This window comes from Capsella rubella, unplaced genomic scaffold, assembly GCF_000375325.1.
Source record: "Capsella rubella cultivar Monte Gargano unplaced genomic scaffold, Caprub1_0 scaffold_5, whole genome shotgun sequence".
Classification (NCBI taxonomy): Eukaryota; Viridiplantae; Streptophyta; class Magnoliopsida; order Brassicales; family Brassicaceae; genus Capsella; species Capsella rubella.
The window spans coordinates 10,724,924-10,745,140 of record NW_006238919.1 but is presented as its reverse complement, the minus strand read 5'-3'; the positions used below and the strand labels follow the sequence as shown (position 1 = coordinate 10,745,140).

At 36.9% G+C, this 20,217-nt stretch overlaps 5 protein-coding genes and 1 long non-coding RNA gene across 7 annotated transcripts; 1 reads left to right on the top strand and 5 right to left on the bottom strand.

The window, feature by feature from the left end:
* Nucleotides 1–976: 976 nt before the first annotated feature.
* On the bottom strand, nt 977–1,960 carry LOC17885634. The gene has a single exon (XM_006291744.2). The coding sequence runs from the start codon at nt 1,714–1,716 to the stop codon at nt 1,042–1,044; it is 675 nt and encodes a 224-aa protein (XP_006291806.1). The 5' UTR covers nt 1,717–1,960; the 3' UTR covers nt 977–1,041.
* Nucleotides 1,961–3,792: 1,832 nt separating this feature from the next.
* Nucleotides 3,793–8,409, bottom strand: LOC17885106 (2-oxoglutarate dehydrogenase, mitochondrial). 2 transcript variants are annotated; one of them, XM_006290480.2, is made up of 9 exons: nt 8,306–8,409; nt 6,333–7,959; nt 5,999–6,225; nt 5,592–5,924; nt 5,091–5,337; nt 4,851–4,979; nt 4,549–4,764; nt 4,343–4,466; nt 3,793–4,256 (listed from the first exon to the last, which is right to left on the bottom strand). In XM_006290480.2, the coding sequence occupies exons 2-9, from the start codon at nt 7,878–7,880 to the stop codon at nt 4,027–4,029; spliced, it is 3,054 nt and encodes a 1,017-aa protein (XP_006290542.1). In that variant the 5' UTR covers nt 7,881–7,959; nt 8,306–8,409; the 3' UTR covers nt 3,793–4,026. The 2 variants fall into 2 exon arrangements, with proteins under 2 accessions (XP_006290542.1, XP_023637816.1); XM_023782048.1 differs by having other exon boundaries at nt 8,301–8,405.
* Nucleotides 8,410–9,158: 749 nt separating this feature from the next.
* On the bottom strand, nt 9,159–9,723 carry LOC111830748. Its single transcript, XR_002834076.1, has 3 exons — nt 9,652–9,723; nt 9,458–9,561; nt 9,159–9,280 (listed from the first exon to the last, which is right to left on the bottom strand). It is a non-coding gene; the product is annotated as an uncharacterized LOC111830748 (long non-coding RNA).
* A 532-nt stretch (nt 9,724–10,255) lies between these two features.
* LOC17887256 (methionine--tRNA ligase, chloroplastic/mitochondrial) lies at nt 10,256–13,525 on the top strand. The gene is made up of 11 exons (XM_006290693.2): nt 10,256–10,612; nt 10,706–10,999; nt 11,092–11,259; nt 11,378–11,502; nt 11,655–11,748; nt 11,968–12,066; nt 12,216–12,396; nt 12,492–12,607; nt 12,689–12,844; nt 12,954–13,082; nt 13,177–13,525. The coding sequence occupies exons 1-11, from the start codon at nt 10,313–10,315 to the stop codon at nt 13,354–13,356; spliced, it is 1,842 nt and encodes a 613-aa protein (XP_006290755.1). The 5' UTR covers nt 10,256–10,312; the 3' UTR covers nt 13,357–13,525.
* Nucleotides 13,526–13,559: 34 nt separating this feature from the next.
* LOC17884989 (CASP-like protein 4C1) lies at nt 13,560–14,927 on the bottom strand. The gene is made up of 3 exons (XM_006292401.2): nt 14,283–14,927; nt 14,040–14,175; nt 13,560–13,825 (listed from the first exon to the last, which is right to left on the bottom strand). Exons 1-3 carry the CDS (start codon nt 14,501–14,503, stop codon nt 13,601–13,603), a joined length of 582 nt encoding a protein of 193 aa, XP_006292463.1. The 5' UTR covers nt 14,504–14,927; the 3' UTR covers nt 13,560–13,600.
* A 986-nt stretch (nt 14,928–15,913) lies between these two features.
* Nucleotides 15,914–17,771, bottom strand: LOC17885694 (ubiquitin-conjugating enzyme E2 14). The gene is made up of 5 exons (XM_023783472.1): nt 17,643–17,771; nt 17,386–17,488; nt 16,926–17,023; nt 16,735–16,835; nt 15,914–16,344 (listed from the first exon to the last, which is right to left on the bottom strand). Exons 1-5 carry the CDS (start codon nt 17,686–17,688, stop codon nt 16,189–16,191), a joined length of 504 nt encoding a protein of 167 aa, XP_023639240.1. The 5' UTR covers nt 17,689–17,771; the 3' UTR covers nt 15,914–16,188.
* Between the last annotated feature and the right edge of the window lie 2,446 nt (nt 17,772–20,217).

Here is a 20,217-nt window from a genome sequence, read left to right as displayed (position 1 = left end):
GGAACTTCGCATAAGATTTTGCTTCAGAGTTGCGCTTAAAAAAAAATTATCTATGTGATCTTTATGTTGGATTTAGATGATCCATCAACGTATAAAGCAAATATGAACGTTAGATCACTATCTTCTTATATACAACATAATTATGTCTTTCCAGGCCATGAGATTGTGCATCAGTTAAAAATTTCAGCATTATATGCATCTCTTTCCTGCATTTCCGGTCAGTCATTGACGCTAAACACTCAACAACCGGTTAAATTGTCATTGACAAATGGCAATGATCAGTAACGTATCATTTGAACGCTCTATGGCATTGTAAACATATATTAACATTGACAACGTCTGCACAACATCCATAACATTTTGTTAGTCGTCAAATCTATAAAAACAATCCATGAAACGCCGTAGTAAAGTTTGAAATCACATTCAAACCATATCTGAGCCATTGAGTTACACCAAGCAGGAGTAGACAAGTAGTAACTGATCAGTGATAACATCTATACCACAGTGTAATGTGCATAGTCATCACAACTACATTCTTCATAGAATAAATATATAGTATAACTTCATTAGGTTTGATGCGTCATGCATGTATGCACAATGACACTGAAACTAAACTCTCAAATCATAACAAAACACTAAAATGATAGTTTTATAAATTCTAACACACTAATTTCTTTGACATTCTTGATCAGAAAATCATAAACAATCAGCAAGGCTTTCCCATTTCACTTAATAATTCTAAGTGAGGTTCTTCAGCTTCTGATCACGATCCGATGGTGAAGTTCATCAACAAAAAACTAACTCAACTCAAAATTTTAATCTTACTAATACCATAACTTTGCACCCAAAAAAAACACACACACACACAACAAAATTAATAACAATTCACTAGGGAACCAAAAATAAATAAATAAACAGAAATTTTTTATATATATAAATAAAGAAAAAAGTAGTAACAAAAAAAAAGAAGAAGAAAAACAAAAAAGAGAGGCATCCCAATTAATAAGAGTTGAATGGTATAGTTGAAAGTGTGTATTTTACTTAGTGAGCCATGGCAAAAGGAGGAGGACAAGAGTTGTAATTAATACTTTTCTGGTGGGGCATTACAAGCATTGCGGTGTGATCCATGAAGTCTTTCAAAGCCACCACCGCTTGTAATATTACCTTCAAGTCCTCCGCCGCCTCAAACCCTTCTTTCCCGGCGTTTCTCACCGCGTATACGTAAAACGTTATACATCCTTTCCTGAACTTGAACCTCGCCATCTCCCACTTCTTTATCTTTCTGATCATCTTCTTGTTCACATCTCCGAGCGGTATCTCCGTCGGCCAGATTCCTCCCTCCGCCGCAACAACCGATGACTTCATCGCCTCTGTTTCGAATACGAACACCACCACTTTTGATTTCTTTGTTCCGAGACCGAGGGTTAGCGTGTGCCAAGCGTGGTGCGCAAGGATTGTGAAGTTCGTCGGGAGATAAGCCGCCGTAGAAAGAAGCGGCGGGGATGATGAAGAAGGTAAGGAGAGGAGTTTGAGAAGCTCGAGCGTTCTTGCTCGTCGGATTGTGAATGATTTGACGATGATCTGGCCGCCGAATTTGAGACCTTTAACGTCGGAGGAAGGTTTGAAAGATATGTCTGAGGAGGAGGAAGATTGTTGCTGGTGCTTCTCTTTCTCTTTCTTCTTCTTCTTTTTTGTTTTCTTCTCTTTCTCTGCCATGGCTCTGTTTCTTTCTTTCTCTCTTTGTGATGATGATGAAGTTTGGTGGTAACTTTGGTTTGGTGCTTTTGATTGAGTTGAGCCTACTGTCTCTTTCTTTCTTTTTTTAATTTCCTTTTTCTTACTTACTTTATTTTTGTTTAGTGAATTATGTTGTTTCTTGATTTTGTAATATTATTATTACAACAACGTTCATGACTCATGAGACAGGTTTCTGAAGTCTGTTTAATTGGAAAGTTTGTTTAGACGTCAACTGCAATAAATGCCATTTCTATAGATTTCTGTGAACTGCAAGAACAAATAAATTAAAGAAAAAAATCTAGTTTATAATAGTATTGTTCAATTCCAAAATTTGCTATATTCCCATCAAACTCAACATAATTTGAAAAGAAACAAACAGTAACTACGATGGTATTGGTGTTTTAACTAGGTCTGAAGTTTTTGTTTCAGTGGTTCTGATTTTTATAAAGGTAGTGTCGAATGCTCTAAAAAATTCGAAAGGATGAAAATGTTGGGTGAGTTATAAATTCACCAAGAAGTAGTATAAATATAGTTGTCGGCAATAGTAAGGGAGGATACTTTAAATCTTATATTATTATTCGATGCTCCTCTCGATAATGTTTATCTCAATCGTACTTTCAAGTATTGTTGTTAGTTCAGTTGGAAATGTTTGATCTTATATATTCTTATTCCATAGAGTTTGGTAGAGATGTTTTTGTAATAATCTCAAAAGGCTAATATTATATATAACGTAGTCTTTCATATTATATTTGTTAGTTTCTTAAACCATGTCATAATAAAAGTCTTGACTTCAAATTCAACCAAAAAACAGCATAATGCTTGTTACCTAGTACAAAACAACAAAAGTAGTTTTTAGTGGTCTCAGTGAGCATAATATATATCAAAGATGGTTTTGTTTGGTAGATTGTTTAAATGCAATTAGGTGAAGTCTATGACCCATCCTAGTATTATGTTTGTCAAAAACACCATTAATTACATGCAAGACTAGTCAAGCTCCTCATTTAAAAAAAAAAAAGATATGTTTTCGTCAAATTATTATTGTCTTGCACCGTCAAGGAAAAATTAAGTTTTACGTTGCTTAAAAACATGGTTTAATCGGTAATCAATCGTAGTAAATAGTAATGTGGAACAACATACCGACAAGTTTGCAACAACTCTTTTTTTGCATAATGATTTTGCAACAAAGTTTTTGATCTGTGATGATAATTCAGTTATAAAATTTGTAGCAATTTCTACTACAAAGGAACTACCACCAACAAGATTGGATCCATTATTTTTAATCTAGTGTATGTGGATTTAGATAAATCAACAAACCTACAGTTTTGCATCTTTCGTAACTTTATATAGTTGTTTTTATTTTGTATTAACAACAACATGTAATATACGGATATGAATTTAGATAATAATATATAGGCAAAGATTTGATGGTGAAGCTGGTAATGATGGTACCAAATGTCTCACACATGACAGGTATGATGAGTGCATCCATTAAAAGCATATTTTTCGCAGCAGCAATTAGAGAATGGCTCCACAACTTTGCTTTTCTTTTCTAAAGTGATATACATTATTAAAACCTGTTCTCGATTTATACATTTGGATATTTAATTATAATTTATATGTTATTAGTGTCAACAAAGTAAGTATATGGTATCATTATCTTCCTATATTATTTGAATATACATATTTTGTAGATCTATGACGTATCATTTACAAAAAGAGAATATTTGAGTTTTATACTTGTTCTAACTTGGTTATCGTTATTATATTATTATCTTAGGCGGGGTGGATGAAGTTATGGTGTGTCTGAACAGTGAACACATCTACTACCTTCGTTTGAACTCATAATAATACTGTACCTTTCATTGTTTCTTCGGATATAACGAGGAAATTGGTACATACGTAAATTGGAATTTTTATATCAAGCGACCAGCACCATAGCAAACCAAATCTTAACCGTTTCTAACAAGTATACCGATTTGAAACCAATAATTCACTTTTTTAGAGAACAAGATGACGAAAACAGACAATGACAACGCAAAAGATGGATCAAAGAAGTAAAAGGACGAGCAAAAACAAAACTGTATTTTATCAAAATGAGATTTTTATGTTTTGACCTGCAACACAAGACAGGCTCAAAATCAATGGGACCAAAAAAATAACAAAGAAACTGAGGATTTTTTTTTTCAGTGTTGTTTAGCACTTTTGCATAACCCAAAGTCCTTATTTTCAAAGTTTTCTCCCTTTTTTTTCTATTCAGTCTGAGATTTCATTTAGACACGGACGAGCTTTCTAGTTGATGGGTTCCTTTCCGATGGCTTTCTGGACTAGCTCGGCTTGCTCTTTGACATGGAATGTGTAGAAACCCGTGGCAGTTGCAGCAGAGGGACCACGACCAACATACTTTATGTCTTCCATATCTCCTCTGTTTAAGCTTCTCATTGCTGTCCATAGCCGTGGAGATATGTAGCTGAATGCTCCCATGTTCATCGCCTCTTCTTGGCACCAAACGATCTCAGCATCTGTTTCAGACCAACACAAAAACAGGTTTTAGGGGTTGACATAAAAAGCCAAACCGAACCAATCCAGAGATAGTTTAGGTACGTACTTGGATATCTCTTGAGCTCACGCTGAATGAGATCGTATGGGAAAGGACAAAGCTGTTCCACTCTACAAATAGCAACATCAGTTGCGCCGACCTTCTTCCGTTCATCATCAAGCTCATAATATACCTACAAAGAAGCAAAAGAGAGAATGTCTCTTTAAAATTCTGGAACTGGCAAGATTCACACTATAAAATGAACAAAGCTATACCTTTCCGGAACAAAGTACCAATCTTCTGATGCCTTCTTCAAGATCAGAGTGATCATTCTGATCCTTGATTAATCTCTTAAATCTAGTTCCTTGCTTGTCAAAACCTGGGTGACCTTGGACATCATCAAACTCTGAGAGATTTGATTTGCAGTCCTTGTGACGGAGCAAGTTCTTTGGTGCCATTACAATCAGAGGCTTACGGAAGTCCCTGTGTATCTGCAAAATGAGTGACATTAAGACATTGTAAACTGGGTACAACACTTGGTGACATGTAAAAGAAAACCCCAGAAAATAGGTCTTACCTGTCGCCGCAGAACATGGAAATAGTTGGCAGGAGTTGTGGCGTTGACAATCTGCCAATTACATTCTTGAATTTGCTTACGCATTGTTGGTTCCATGTCTGGTATGACATACGGATTATCATCACTCATCTGTAACATAAAATAATTAAAGTCAGGAAGATAATCAAACGAGATTATATATTTTTCACTGATTCAACACCGTAACCCATAAGCTGTAGTAGAATCTAGGACAGAGTTTACCTGAAGGTAACGTTCCAACCTCGCACTTGAATGTTCAGGTCCCTGACCATCGTAACCATGTGGAAGTAGCATAACAAGCCCGGTTTGACGCAGCCATTTGGCTTCTCCACTGCTGATGAACTGATCAAATATCACCTGAGCTCCATTGGCAAAGTCTCCAAACTGAGCTTCCCATAGTACCAACGAATTTGGGCTTTCCATGGAGTAACCCAATTCGAATCCAAGGACACCAAATTCTGAGAGAGAACTGTACACAACAAGCAAAGCTTCTTAGTGAATCTTTACAATGTGAATTCTGGAAAGCAAGGAACAAACACAAGAGACTTCTCTCAAAATATGAGATTGCGTTTAGGAGAAAAAAAAATAAAAATAGGTGAGCTTAGATGGTCAATCTCCATCACACACAGAAAGAACAAAAAAACTCATGTCAGTTTACTCTAATCTGTCAAAACAAGCTAGGAGCACAATAATTCCTAGAGGGAAGGATGGAGGTAAAAGTACCTGTTGCTAACAGTAAACATCTCAGGATCCTGATTCATGATGAGATGATCTAGTGGGCAATACTCTTCTCCAGTTTCCTGGTCATGAAGGACAGAATGACGATGACTAAATGTTCCACGTTCAACATCCTGACCGCTCAACCGAACATGATTGCCTTCCACAACTAATGTAGCGAAAGCAAGAGCTTCTGCAAGAGCCCAGTCAACTCCTTCTCCTGATTCAATCATTTGGGCACGTTGTTCATAAACTTTTTTCACTGCCCTGTGTGGCTTGAAGTTTTCTGGAAGCGATGAAATTGCCTTTCCAACAGTCTTAAGTATCTCTGGTTTGACACTGCAGAAGAGTGTAAAGTTTAGCGGACAATAGACCACACAAAAAAATGAGAAGAAAAGACAAACTCAACTCACCCAGTGTTTCTAACTCGTGAGATCTGCTCAGGAGACTTAAATCCAGCCCAATTGGTTGAAAGCCAATCTCGTTTCTTAGGGAGATAGTCTTTACTAGCGACAAACTCTTCATTGAGGATTGTGTTAACCTTTTCCTGTATCCGGTCGATATCCTGTTGTGATACTTCACCGCATTCCAAGAGCTTTTTGTGGTAGATCTGAAGGGTTGAAGGATGATTCTTGATAACCTGTTCAATTGAAAAACGAGAAGGTAAAGAATTAGAAAACTGCAATAAGTTATAAATCCACAGCAGATACATTTTTGGTAACATAAAATGAAAATAAAGTCACAAACCTTGTACATTTTTGGCTGAGTAAAGGATGGCTCATCTATCTCATTATGCCCGAACCTACGGTAGCAAACCAAATCAACGACTACATCAGAATGAAAAGTTTGACGCCACTCAGCAGCAAGCTCGCAGGCATGAACAACAGCCTCAACATCATCCCCATTGACATGAAAGATGGGAGCGCTCAAAGCCTTGGCGACATCAGTACAATACTGGGAAGATCTCCCCGCCCTTGGATCTGTCGTGAAAGCCACTTGGTTGTTCACCACAATATGTATGGTTCCTCCGGTGGTGTAGTTTGGAAGAGCACTAAGATGAAGAGTTTCGTAAACTACCCCTTGTCCAGCAAAACTACCATCTCCATGAATCAATATACCTAAATTCTTGGTCCTGTCTAAATCATTGGAGTAGTACTGTTTTGCTCTGGTTTTGCCAACAACAACAGAATCTGCAGCTTCCAAGTGACTTGGATTAGCAACCAAAGAGAGATGGATTTTCTTCCCACCTCTTGTAGGTCGATCATAAGAGGTTCCCAAGTGATATTTGACATCACCAGTTCCGGTGTAGCCAACTTCATCTACAGGCCTAATACCACCACTGAACTCACTAAATATCTGACGGAGTGGCTTCCGAACAACATTACCCAGAACATTCAATCTTCCTCTGTGAGACATTCCAATAACAATACTTTCTACTCCGAGGTCTGCTGCCCTGTCAAACATCTCCTTCATGCCAGGGATTAAGGATTCTCCACCCTCAAGTCCAAATCTTTTAGCTGTTGTCCACTTGGTAGCTAAGAAATTCTCAAACTGAGTACTCCATGCTAGCCGATCGAGAATCACCTCGCGGCGCTCTCTGTTGTACTGCCAAGGAGTTGGCGTTTCAATCTTTTCTCTCAACCAATTACATTTATCCCGATCAGCAATGTGCATATACTCGAACCCAATGTTCCCACAGTATGCCTGTTCGAGCCTGGTCAATATGGAGCGAAGGGTCTGCACTGGCCGGTTCTCAGACATGAATCCCGACATCTGCCACACTCCCAAGAAGAACTCTCTGTCAAGATCAGCCTCAGTGAATCCATAAAGAGCCAAGTCAAGATCCTCAGGGATCTCTCGCTGTTCCAAACCTAAAGGATCCAACTTTGCTTTCATGTGACCATTCACCTGGTAAGCCCTCACAAGTAACAAGAGCCTCATACTCTCCTGAATAGTCTGCCCAGAGATGCCGGGAGAAGTGGCAGCCTGACCAACAAAGTTCCTAAAGAAATTATCCCAAGATTCATCTACACTGTTAGGATCAGTTTCCCAAGCCCTTTGTAACTCCTCAAGGTAAACACTGCTCGTCCCATCTAAGAAACTATCAGTTAGCTTAGAAAGCGGTACAGCTCTTGGAATAGGAGCACTCTGAGCCTTCGGTCTGAAAATAGTCGAGTGAAAGGAACGAGTCTGAGAAGGAATAGACCGCGTCCTCGTCGCATATGAACCACCCTGATTCAGAATCCTCCGAACGGCTAGCTTGGTAACATTCGAACCAGCTCGAAACCACACCATTTCACCAGATTCAAAACAATCACTTGAACTTCAATACTTAACAATTAAAAAATCGCATTCAACAAATCGTCGTACTCCACTGAAAAAAAAAAAGAAACAACCAAACACACGTTAATGACGAAGAAACAGACGATTTCTCGAATCATAAACTCAGAAACAAAACGATGAACAAGAGTACGATTTAGAAAAAAAACAATCTACAGATCAATAAGAGCTAAGATTCGACTCCCTAACCTAAATAACAAAATCGAAAAGTCTCAAACACAATCTAAATACGAAATCTACGAATCTGATGAAGATGAAAATAAGATTCGAGAAGCACAAAAGATAGATCTGTTGTTGAAAAAAGAGAAAATGTTGGAGTAAGAAAGATTCATCATCTGCGGTAGAGAAGAAACTGAAATCGGAAAGATGAGTTACCTTACCTACGTGGACCGGAGGCGAAGAAGAGAAGAACGGAGCAAGGAGGAACAAGGAGAGAAAAGGTTTACTTTTAAAAGTTTTTTTTGCCCTTTTTTTTTTTTTTTTGGCTACAATGATGACGCCATTATTGTTATGGAATATGGTTCTATTTATGTAAATATGAAAATATCTTTTTTAGGTCTATATGTTAAGAAAATTAATATACATACTTATGAAGATTTTTCTATGAAAGATTTTGTCAAAGAAATACCATAGTTTGACAAACTTTAGAATGGAAAAAAGAATGTTGTAATGATTTGCTGAATATTTTTTTATACTGGATTTTATTTTAAAAAAATGGATTAACAAGTCAACAGTGTGAATCATCTTCTTACTCTTTCCTCTATTTTTTTCAAAACATATGTGAAAGTAAACAAATTGTTAAAAAAGAAAAAAATATATATCTATATATATGTTTTAATGTTTTGCCCCAACATGTGTGAAACGCCGTTGTCCTTTTGTCTAAGTCCAGTTTTCTCAGTGGTCAAAGTGGCGTTCTTCGTAAGCGTTGGAACATGTATTTTTTCACGTGTTAAGATATCATTGGATGAATTATTTTTTTTTCTTTTATCTTCTTTTTTTTGTAAACTATCTTTTATCTTTTCTTTTTGTAACTCATATCACGGAAACCATTCCTAACCGAATTTGCAAAATGTAAACCGAAGAAAAGTGAATTAAAATTAATTTGACTAGTTTAAAAAGTAAGTACGAAATTTGAACCAAAAGAAGGAAAAAAAAAAAAAAGTAGAAAACTAATTACATTAAGACCCTTTATATGTTTGACTAAATACATTTACATCAAAGAAGAACCCAACCTTTAGTCGTTGTGCATATATAAAGAGGGGTGATTCCAAGTTGGTGGAAGCATTTCCGCATGACTATGGCAGTTGCTACACAAAGTAGGAGACGGCTTTGTCTCCTCTTCTGAACCAAATGACCTTTCAAAAAAGTTCAAGAGAAAGATGAATATATAATGGTGGACTGAGAGTTGATTAAGGTTAATAGAAAAGCAGGAATTCTGCGGGATGCCATTGATAAGCATATTCTCTATGCTCTGCGCCATGAAAAATAGGATGTACAAGTAAGTGAGCAAATTACACAAGATGAGTGAGTACCTTGGCCATATAATCAGCTGATATAACAAAATTGATTAAGATCCAGATCCACTAACAGAGCATGATTTCACCATCTCAGAGGTAGGGAAACTTGCAATAAAGTGCTATTGTTAACAAGGAAAAAAAAAACAAAATCCGGTAAGAATGAATCTACACGACCAAACATCATACAAAAAAAACCCAAACAAACAAACCTTTCCAACAACTTGAGCAACTTCGGACCACAAAACGTTTTGACCGCAAAATTTTCGGTACATAGTTATTCGTTACTGCAAGCAAACAACAATGACTATGAGAGACCAAAAAGGAAAATTTAAAATAGTTTCCATTAAAAGATTGAGCACCATTGAAAATCGCCAATATTTTCCCTTCCTGTTGTCACACGACTCAAGTTATCATTCACGAAACGGGGAAGAAGAAAAAAAGAAAAGAAAACAAAACAAAACTAAGACTTACAGCTGCAACTTCGGTCGCTAGTTCTTCCATGTGTCTTGGTTGCGAAGCAAGAAATTAGGACTCAGAGAAGTGAACGACACAAAATCATAAGCGATTGCGAAAACCTCTTAACGTTGGGGGAAGAGAGTGTTTTAGAGATTTCTCGAGGACGAGGAGGGGTCATGTATTTATAGTCTTTCCAATTTCCTTTTTTCTTTTCCTTCAATATCGGTTCTGATTTTATCCAACCCGGTTATGTCTCTTTTTAATATCCGGTTTTTTTGGTTTACACACAAATTAATCTGAAATTTTTTAACTTTAGTTTCTCGTCGTGGCTTACCGATAAAACCGAACCATGACCTAAACTGAGCTTCAAATTTTGCCAGTCTCTTCTATCTCCGGTGAAGGTCTTCATCATCAATGGCGGCGAGGTTGAACACGTCGCTTCATAACGCCCTCTCTTTGTTAAACCCTTTTAACACTCCCCTCAGTACCAAACCATTCTATTCTAGAAACAGCAGCTTCAGATTTTCCAAAAAGTTTCAATCTTCCTCCGGTAAGAGAGCTCTCTACTGCACTTCCAGCTTCGGAAGTCAGGAAAATGGCGTCGATGGAGCCGAGACATTTGTCCTCACCACTCCTCTTTATTACGTTAATGCCCCTCCTCACATGGGTAGTGCTTACACCACTATAGCCGCCGATTCAATTGCTCGTTTCCAGGTGTGTTTCTCAATCACTCTTCTGACTTTAAAGTTTCAATTTTGTTCTCTAGAAACCCACTGATTAACTTGGCGGGTGTTGCTATTTGTGTAGAGGCTGCTGGGCAAGAAGGTTATCTTTATCACAGGAACAGATGAACATGGTGAGAAGATAGCTACCTCAGCAGCTGCAAATGGGCGCAATCCTGCTGAGCATTGTGATCTCATTTCTCAATCTTATAGAAGTCTTTGGAAAGATCTCGATATAGCTTATGACAAGTTCATCAGAACCACTGATCCTAAGCATGAAGCAATCGTTAAAGAGTTCTACACTCGAGTTTTTGCAAACGGCGATATATACAGAGCTGATTATGAAGGACTTTACTGTGTGAACTGCGAGGAATATAAGGTTTGATTTTGAATTGAGGAAAGATATGTATACTTTATTGTCTGTGTGTGGCACAATTTTTATAGGTTTTGTTTTGTTTTCGAATTCTTTAGGATGAGAAAGAGCTGCTTGAAAACAATTGTTGCCCTATTCACCAAGCGCCATGTGTTGCAAGGAAAGAAGATAACTACTTCTTTGCTTTATCAAAATATCAGAAGCCACTTGAAGAGATTTTGTCCCAGAATCCTCGTTTTGTGCAGCCTTCGTATCGTCTAAATGAGGTTAGATACAAGTTCTCTTCCTTGTAGCATTCAGGTTCTGCTTGTGAACCTTTGGTGGTACAGATTTTTTAGTATAGCTCCTTCTATTTTAATATTTTTCTAATAGGCTCTTTTATAGGTTCAAAGTTGGATAAATAGTGGCTTAAGAGATTTTTCCATTTCTCGAGCATTATTAGACTGGGGAATTCCTGTTCCTGATGATGATAAACAAACCATATATGTTTGGTTTGACGCTCTACTGGGGTATATATCCTTTCTTTTGTCCTTGAGAACTATATATGGTTACTGCTTGATTCTTCATTATGTCTCCACACACTTATGTGTTATAACTTATAGCTTTTGTATCAAACTGTGAGATTTGATTTTATTCTCAATTCTTTCCTCTTTTATTACAGTTACATATCAGCTCTAACAGAGGACAATGAGCAACAAAATCTAGAAACTGCTCTTTCATTAGGCTGGCCTGCCTCATTGCATTTGATCGGAAAGGTTAGCTTAGATACATTATGGACTCTTGTGATATTAATCTGAGTCACCTTCAATATGTGTTTCTAACTGGGATTTGCTGGAAAGAATAACAATCCCAGGATCATTAAATGTAATGAAACAATATAGTTAATGGTTAAGGAGAGAACTGTTTGTTTCTTGTTTATATCTTCTCTGGATGACGGCCAGAAGTACAACCTTCTTTATGCCCTTTATCTGCAGGATATTCTTCGATTTCATGCCGTCTACTGGCCCGCCATGCTAATGTCTGCTGGTCTGAACCTTCCCAAGATGGTGTTTGGCCATGGGTTTCTGACAAAGGTATATAACGGAAAAAAAAACTAGATGTTGCAATTTCCCTCTTCAGTGTTAAATTTGTTGGTCTTGCCAACTTCCTTCATTCATGCTTACATGTACGAGGAATATTGGATTATTTATTTTCTGATATCCCCATGGTTATCAAATTATAGGATGGAATGAAAATGGGAAAATCGTTGGGAAATACTCTAGAACCTTTCGAGTTGGTTCAGAAATTTGGGCCAGATGCCGTCAGGTACTTCTTCCTTCGAGAGGTGGAATTCGGAAATGATGGGGACTATTCAGAAGACCGCTTTATAAAAATTGTCAATGCACATCTCGCCAACACAATAGGTGTTTTTTTTAACTCTACCAAAACTAAGTCTTAAGTAGTCGTTCAGTCTTTTGGTTAATTTCTGAAAAATGTTCAATAATGTATTTCTCTTCAGGAAATCTCCTTAACCGTACTCTTGGACTTCTTAAGAAGAACTGTGAGTCCACTTTAGTGGTAGACTCGACAATTGCAGCTGAAGGGGTTCCGTTGAAAGACACAGTGGAGAAGCTGGTAAAGTTCCACACTGAAAATTTTGACTTCTCTATGCATTTTTCGTCCTTGTTCTCAAATTGTACCATTCTCTGATAAAAGGTTGAAAAGGCTCGGACAAACTATGAAACTCTGTCACTATCATCGGCGTGTGAAGCTATTTTAGAGATTGGAAATGCGGGAAATACCTACATGGATCAACGAGCACCTTGGTTCCTGTTCAAACAAGGTGGTGACTCAGCTGAAGCTGCAGCCAAGGTCTTATCTGCTTTCCCCAACTGTACTATACTTCATATAAAAGAAAAAAGGATTTGTTGCCAATTTGATGGTATCAGGTTAGTGACTGTTTTTGTGGCTATAATTATAGGATTTGGTGATTATACTTGAAGTAATGAGAATTATAGCGGTTGCGCTATCCCCCGTTGCGCCTTGCTTAAGCCTGAGGATATATTCACAGCTTGGCTATTCAGTTGATCAATTCAATAGCATAAGCTGGGTAAGAAATCAATTCCATCACATGATTTTAGTAACAGTTGAACAAAAAAACTTGATGAATTTCGCTTTGATTTAACATGGTTTTATTTTTATAGAATGACACCAAATGGGGAGGGCTAAAGGGGGGACAAGTAATGGAGCAAGCGAGTCCCGTATTTGCAAGGATCGAGCTGAATCCAGAGAAAGAAGAAGAGGAGAAGAAGCCAAAGGTTGGTAAGAAAACCGGAAAAGCCAAGGTCAAGGTAGAGCAAACTCCAACTGTAGCAGAAGCTTGAGCCGACAATATCTACAGAATCTTGATAAACTGATCACAGCATTCCTCTGGTCTCTTTAGTTATAAGAAAATACTGTAAATTTCTTTCAATGTTTTTGTGATGTAAACCTCCAGAAGATCTTGATATAGTTTTTAGATTCAGTAATTTGATCTCCTTTATGGTAAAAGTTTTGAAGACATGAAGTAAAAATTCAATAAAGCAAATTGTAAGAAACGAGTCTGTGTGTTATTTTTAGATGAAAGAATCAGTAAAGATGAAAACGAGAGCCAGTAATAAGGAAACAAGCGACTCGAAAAGCAGAGAAGCAAGAAGAGAGAGCTAAGAAGAGAAAAGCAGCAAAGCCTAGACCAATGGCTACATCCGACTGCAAACAAAAGGCTTTGTTAGCCGTACACGTGTCACCTCCCCTCATAGTTCTAGCCAATGCTGCTGCAGCCGATCCTGCTGATAGCAATAGGTACGAGAACACCTGCCCCATCCCAAACAATTTGAACTTCAACTTACATATATACATAACACATTAATTAATAATTTGAGGACTAAATTAAGGGGGATCAGCTTTTAAACAATAAAATAAGTAACGCAATTAGAAAATTAGAAGCAATCATTGAGAACATGTTTCCTTTAATGACGACTATGTAAAATGTATTATTAAAATAGAGTAGAATAGAATTGAGTGATACCTGGTCATGACCAAAATCGAACCAGACCTGGAAAGCTTCAGGCCATAAGGTGGTTTCTCTTGAGAATTCCCAAACGCAGCTTCCCATTTCAAACACCGAATATAACGCCACGATCGCGTTTGCTACAAACACGAATCTGCAAAATTAAAAAAAAAAAAAACACGATTCTGATCTCAATTCGAGAGATTCGCTAATGATTTTGGAATTGGGAGATGAGAAAGAAGGTTGGAGAGAGAGACGAACCTGAAAGCGTCGAAGTCGTACCAGTGAGGGGAACCGGAGCCGCGAGAATTGGTGAGCATAAAGACGGCGGAGGCGAGGGAGAAGGAGAAAGAAGCGAGGCGGAGGAGGAGGATTAAGGAGTTGAATCGCCGGAGTTTCTGAGCTGTGACGGTTGAGTGGAAGTGAGTTCGGTCACGCGAAGTCGGAGATTCGCCGTTACGGAAAGCATGCGGCGAGCGCATGGCGGAGATGAAGATCGGAGCCCGGAAGGAGATAGAAATTGTACAGAGTTAACGGTGGTGATGGTGAAGTAGGAGAAGAAGAAGAAGGAGACTCATGAGAAGTGCGGCGGGTTTTTTAAAGTGCTTTGGTTGCAGTCACGAGGCAATGAAGAAGAGAGAGAGAGAGATAAGAAAGAAGAAGAATGAGAGGGAAAGTGATGCGAAAAAGAGCTAAAAACTTCAGGGTAAGAGAGAGAGAGAGATAGTTTGATAACCGGACTGGTTTAATGTTTCTGTTTTGGATTATTTTGATTTAGGCTCGTGGTTTGGTTGGTTACCAATGGTCATAGCGGGTGATGCGTGAGGAAAACATCCAAGATTTCACGTAATTTGATTATTCTTTGTGGAATAATTTCTTATTTTTTGTGTTTTGACATCATTCTAAAACTTGTCAACAAATGTATTTAAATAGCATTTGATTTGTTTTCTCCAAAAAAGAAAAAAATAGCATTTGATTTGTGATCAATTTAAAAATAATTAAAACAATATAAAATCACGAAGAAACGGTCGGAACATTAATGCAAATGAGCTATTTTACGTAGAGTCGTCAGAGAGATTCGACCAAACGAAAGTGCACTCGGAAATTAAAGATTTTGAAACCCGGTTTTCGTATATATTAGCACTCGGCATTTCTGACTTATCATCATTATTTTAATTTTATTTTGATAAACAAGAATCCAATATTTGTGTATTATTATCTTTATGTTTCTTTTTTTATTTAAATAGGATTAGGTATACAAAAGGCAAATAAAACCAAACTCTTTTGTTTCTTTTGGTCTCTCTTTAAATGTTTTGTATAACACAACTGTTATTATGGGCAATTAATGCCGGAGTTGTTGTTAAAAGAAAGTGTGAAAATGACGTTCGAGCCATTCATCCCTACAGTACTCTACACTACTAGGACGCTCCTTTTCACGAGAAATTAACGACGATTAACTAAACCAAAACTAATATTTTAACACTAAAATGAACTCGCCGGCTTAGACCGCAATGTTCAAGGACATCAAGGTGGTTCGAGTTCAAGTTCAAGTTAGGGTTCTGTTTCTTTTAACCGCGGCTGCATCAGTGCAAACCTCCATCAACTACAGTTTTGGTTGCGCACTCAGTCCTGAAACGAAACAAACAAGTGTGTTATCTACAGCTACATGTTTTTCTAGATTGAAGACTTGTATTCGATTTGTGATTTTATTCGGTTTAACCATTTTTGTATCAGTGGACGTGAGGATTGCAAAATAAAATTTAGTGAATTTTAAGTAGTTGATCAACATTGAAATATTCTTTTTCGAATTCCACACTTGTCACCTTTTTGCAGAGTTGAAACAGAACTACCCCAAGTTAATTTTTTCAGAATAAAGTTAAAAGCCTAAGATCAAATGAACAATTAAAAGGGGAATGTGAAAAAATCCATTAACGATTGTTATGATATAATCCTAAAATATGGAGTGGATTGATTCCACCACAATATTCCAAACCTTAAAGACGACCCAAAACCAAAAGAAAATAAAATGAATTAAGAAAAAGAGGAGCTTTTGAGTTTTGAGACAGTCAGATTTCATCTGCTGCTTGCTTCAACATGGTTCTGCTTGCGCTCTCTCATAAAGATTAGAATAGAAATTTCTACAACACGAACATTGCAGGAGACATGTTCATAGCATCTCTTGAGATCTTCTGACGCAGCGACTCACTTTCTTCCTAAACTCTGCTCTGTTGTCTCTCCATTCCTTAGCAGCTTCCACATTCGCTGGTGACTCATCGTTGGGACCCGAGAGCATCGATATGATACTCAGCACAATGCTTTCTACCTGCATCATACACACCCAACATTAGCTTCCAATGTATATATCTCTTTTCTTTTCTCATATGATATAATAAGAGAACGCTCCAACACCAACACTATCGATTAAGAGGTACAGAACAGATAAGCTACGTAATTCTCATTCCACTTAAGCACACTTATTAAAGAAGTTCAATCCGAGTTGCCCTATCCTCTAGAGTATTCGTAACTCCTGACTTAGGAATTCCAAGAGCATTTGAAAACCAGTCTCAAATGCAGACTATAAGCTCAATATCAAACAAAACCAGTATTCGAAGACCCCAAGAAATTCAAACCCATACATAACTCAACCCTGCAAAACAAATTACAAGTGTACATAGGCTAAGCGGTGAAAGAAAAAGATGAATGAAACACATACCGTATGGACAGGGGTCCAACGTTCTGAGGCAAGCTCATACCCATTAGGATCATCACCAGGAGGATGAAGAATAGAAATGCAAACTTTCCCATCAGAATAAACTGCAGACAAAAAGAACACAAATCATCAGAAGACTTAAATCTAGAAACTCAAGAAAAAGGGAGAAAGTAATTTCCAGAACAATCACATACCATTAGGATGCCACATCTCTGAGGTGAACGTCACAGTTGGTGGACTAACTGGATAGTTATCTGGGAACGTCATAATTGCATTAAAGAAACCACCTTCACTGCAATCAGAAAGAAAAAGTTTCAATGCAATGTAATTTGGTACCATAACAGTTCATAAATAAACTAAATATATAGTCTCTAAGCTGACATCTATCAAGAACAGACGAGGAAAACAAGTCACTCCTGTAATCCTCTAACAAACATAACATAAGTGAAGCAAACTAGCACAACAGAAGCAAGCAAATGAATCAGCTTAGCCAATGCAAAACAAAGATAGATGTAACCAAACTACACAGCTTGATCAAAACGAAACAACCAAATCAAATGCACAATTCCAAAAGAACCGAAAAGAAACACACCAACTCACTAGCTATATAACAAAACAGAGACAGGAGACAATAGAAGGAAGAAAAAGACTTACTACAAAGTATCAGGCGGACCCATAATTGAGACGCTCCATTGGAAAACGTTCTTCTCATCGACGAGGCCAGCTGAGAAACCATCGACAGGCTTCTTACACAGATCTGAAAAGAAACCAACGAAATCAGCCAAACCCAGAAACGAAATTCACCGCAATACTCGAAATCAAAAACCAATCGAGAGAAAAAATCAAATCGGAAAGGTTAAACCAAAAACCCTAGAAGGGATCGAGCGGGAAAGAGGAAAAAGAAGAGAAACCTTTGAGTTGTTTCTGAAGAAGAAGGCTCGCTTGATTCGTTGCCATCGCCGCAAGCCACAGGTCGAGAGAGAGAGAGAGAGAAGGAGCTAGATTCGGGGGAAGACGAAGATGAGTGATTCTGTAGAGATATAGAGAGAGATACAAACCGTCTCCAATATATTCTTTTTTTTTTTTACCACTTTTAGGGTTGTTTTTTATTTTATTTTACATATAAATGGTGCGGTAATATAGAAAATTTATCTTTCTTGTGATTTTTTAAGGTTAAAAAATTGGAATAATGTTTGTTCATGAAAATTGGAATATCTTATCAATGTAAAGATTTTTTGAAAGAAAAAAAATCTCCAAACAATTTATTTTTGATTGCACGGTTAAATATATGTTTTACTTTAAACAATAAAGAAGCCAATATTTTTACCGAGTTGCTCAAATGCAGGATTGAGCCAATTTTGAAAAGCCGAAAGCCTCGATAAAGATCAGGACGTAGATGGACCGACGTATGAGGCTCGACCAAATTGGAGTTTGTTTAGAGTAGCTATAAGACTGTAAAAGAGATAAAAGCGAGCGAGGTCGAGACACATACATACAACTCCTAAGCGATTTGAGCCGGTGACTGAGACCTGAGACGGTGACGGTGAGGTGATGTGACGTGACGAAACGAGCCGACGAAAAAGAAAGAATATAATCTTCGTCGGTGGTACGTATTCCGATGGTCTTAACCAGAATTGAACCGAACAATTTAAATACTTGTGGGTTTTTTTTCGGGCCCAAAATAGCCGGTCTATTGGGTTACAATTTGTTACAAGTCCATACAACTTAGACCCAAGTAAAGAAAGACTTACACATAAGCCCATATTTACATACTTGGTTTCTTATATACGATGCCATTTCAGGATTAGACCATAAAGGTCATAAACTCGTATGCACGATTAGGGCATAACTGAGGGTAAAAAATCAATATTATATGGGTCTCTATAATTATACCAATAACGAAGATAAATGATACTTACGGTAGCGTTACATGATACTCTATAGTTTTATTTTTAGATTATGAAAATATTCATCTTTAATTTATTTTCATCTTTAATTCATCTTTAAAGGAAAAAAGAAAACAAATTTAGCTACTTTGTTTAGACAAAATAAAATCTTTTGATTCTGAATCCTAATCATTTAATTCATCTTTTATAAATCTAGTGTACGTACCATAAGATGTCTATGCTATATATTCTCAGATATATATGTTTTATAAGAAAAGGATTCTTTGACGAAAAACACCTTTAACTTTATATAATTTTCTCTTGTGCTTTTCTTCTTTTTCATCGATCATCTGCAGTAGTAGTAAAGTAACTGATGTAACGTACAACCACAACAAAATGGGCTGATTAATTTGTATAATACATTTTTTACGAAGAGTTTGAGATTTTTGCTTTTGATCAATGATCATCAAGTGTTTTTCATGACACACGCATGAGTCTTTCCATTCAGATCATCTCATAACCTTTACGTTACATGTCGATATCTTTTTTTTTTTGTTTTTATACATGTCGATATCTTAACACACGCACATCCATTAGATATATTTCACTAGATTCATATAAGATAATGTTCCAACATCAGAACTAATTATCCATATCTCATATACCTCATTTGTAAAGAGAATTGATATCCTTGATCTATCGAGTTTGAGACTTGTTTTCTTATATATGTTTCCATTGGTAATGGTGCATAAAATGTTTTGATCCCACAAGACATATATGTTTTCTGAAGATCCCCACTATGTAAAATAGAGATGAGATAATATATGTATATTTTAGCTAGAAATTTTCATGGATGCAAATTAACAAATATCAAAGATCTAACATATCTACGATTCCTTTTCTTTAAAAAGATTACTATTGTATCAGGAAAAGATCATGGAGAAAAAGCGCGTGGCCATACACCTTTTTCTATAATATGGGAATGTGTTTGCTACTCAAACGTTTACACAATTAAACAATTTAAAGCTAGAGGTTGTTATATGTCTTATTACCAACAAAATTTTTTTTTAAAGAAAACAGAATATTTTTTTCGTCACGGAAAAGAGCAAAGAAGACGAGAAAAGAAAGGTGCACCGTTGTCGCTTTGCTGCTTGAAAAAAAAGAAAGTTAGAAATCAAAGCTTTTGATGATATATAATTGCTTACGAATATGTTATCTATGATTGATCTACGTGCATTGTATTAGTGTGTGTCAGTCAAACTTCATTATTTATAAAAAGTCCGAGTGGGAGAGAGGCAAGACAGTTTGGCAAAAAAAAAAAAAACAAAAACATCAACATCGCTCGCAGACATATTATTCCCCGAGCAGCTAAGATAGCATGGAGTTAACCAGACTTGCGTCTATCGCAATAAGCAAGATACTAGAACGAGAGAGGGGTTTTAACATATATTTTCGTTCTCTTTCTTTAATAATTTATGTCTTCTTAAGCTTGTACGCAAGAACTTAACTTGCCAATTTATATGATACGCCGGGTTGTAGTCTTCTTTTTCTTAAGTACAACACTTGAAATTTATTTAATAAAATTTTGTTGGTTGGAATT

Coding starts and splice junctions, on each gene's coding strand:
- LOC17885694 (XM_023783472.1), bottom strand. CDS start 17,688: ATGGCAACGAATCAAGCGAGCCTTCTTCTTCAGAAACAACTCAAAG. Junction 17,489..17,642: donor TCTTCAGAAACAACTCAAAG/GTTTCTCTTCTT, acceptor GTTTCTTTTCAG/ATCTGTGTAAGAAGCCTGTC. Junction 16,345..16,734: donor GTTGGACCCCTGTCCATACG/GTATGTGTTTCA, acceptor TGTATGATGCAG/GTAGAAAGCATTGTGCTGAG.
- LOC17887256 (XM_006290693.2), top strand. CDS start 10,313: ATGGCGGCGAGGTTGAACACGTCGCTTCATAACGCCCTCTCTTTGTTA. Junction 12,067..12,215: donor GCCATGGGTTTCTGACAAAG/GTATATAACGGA, acceptor ATCAAATTATAG/GATGGAATGAAAATGGGAAA. Junction 13,083..13,176: donor AATTCAATAGCATAAGCTGG/GTAAGAAATCAA, acceptor TTATTTTTATAG/AATGACACCAAATGGGGAGG.
- LOC17885106 (XM_006290480.2), bottom strand. CDS start 7,880: ATGGTGTGGTTTCGAGCTGGTTCGAATGTTACCAAGCTAGCCGTTCGG. Junction 4,765..4,850: donor TCCATGTTCTGCGGCGACAG/GTAAGACCTATT, acceptor CTCATTTTGCAG/ATACACAGGGACTTCCGTAA. Junction 4,257..4,342: donor TGAGCTCAAGAGATATCCAA/GTACGTACCTAA, acceptor GGTCTGAAACAG/ATGCTGAGATCGTTTGGTGC.
- LOC17884989 (XM_006292401.2), bottom strand. CDS start 14,503: ATGCGCTCGCCGCATGCTTTCCGTAACGGCGAATCTCCGACTTCGCGT. Junction 14,176..14,282: donor TACGACTTCGACGCTTTCAG/GTTCGTCTCTCT, acceptor TTAATTTTGCAG/ATTCGTGTTTGTAGCAAACG. Junction 13,826..14,039: donor TCGATTTTGGTCATGACCAG/GTATCACTCAAT, acceptor GGGATGGGGCAG/GTGTTCTCGTACCTATTGCT.
- LOC17885634 (XM_006291744.2), bottom strand. CDS start 1,716: ATGGCAGAGAAAGAGAAGAAAACAAAAAAGAAGAAGAAGAAAGAGAAA.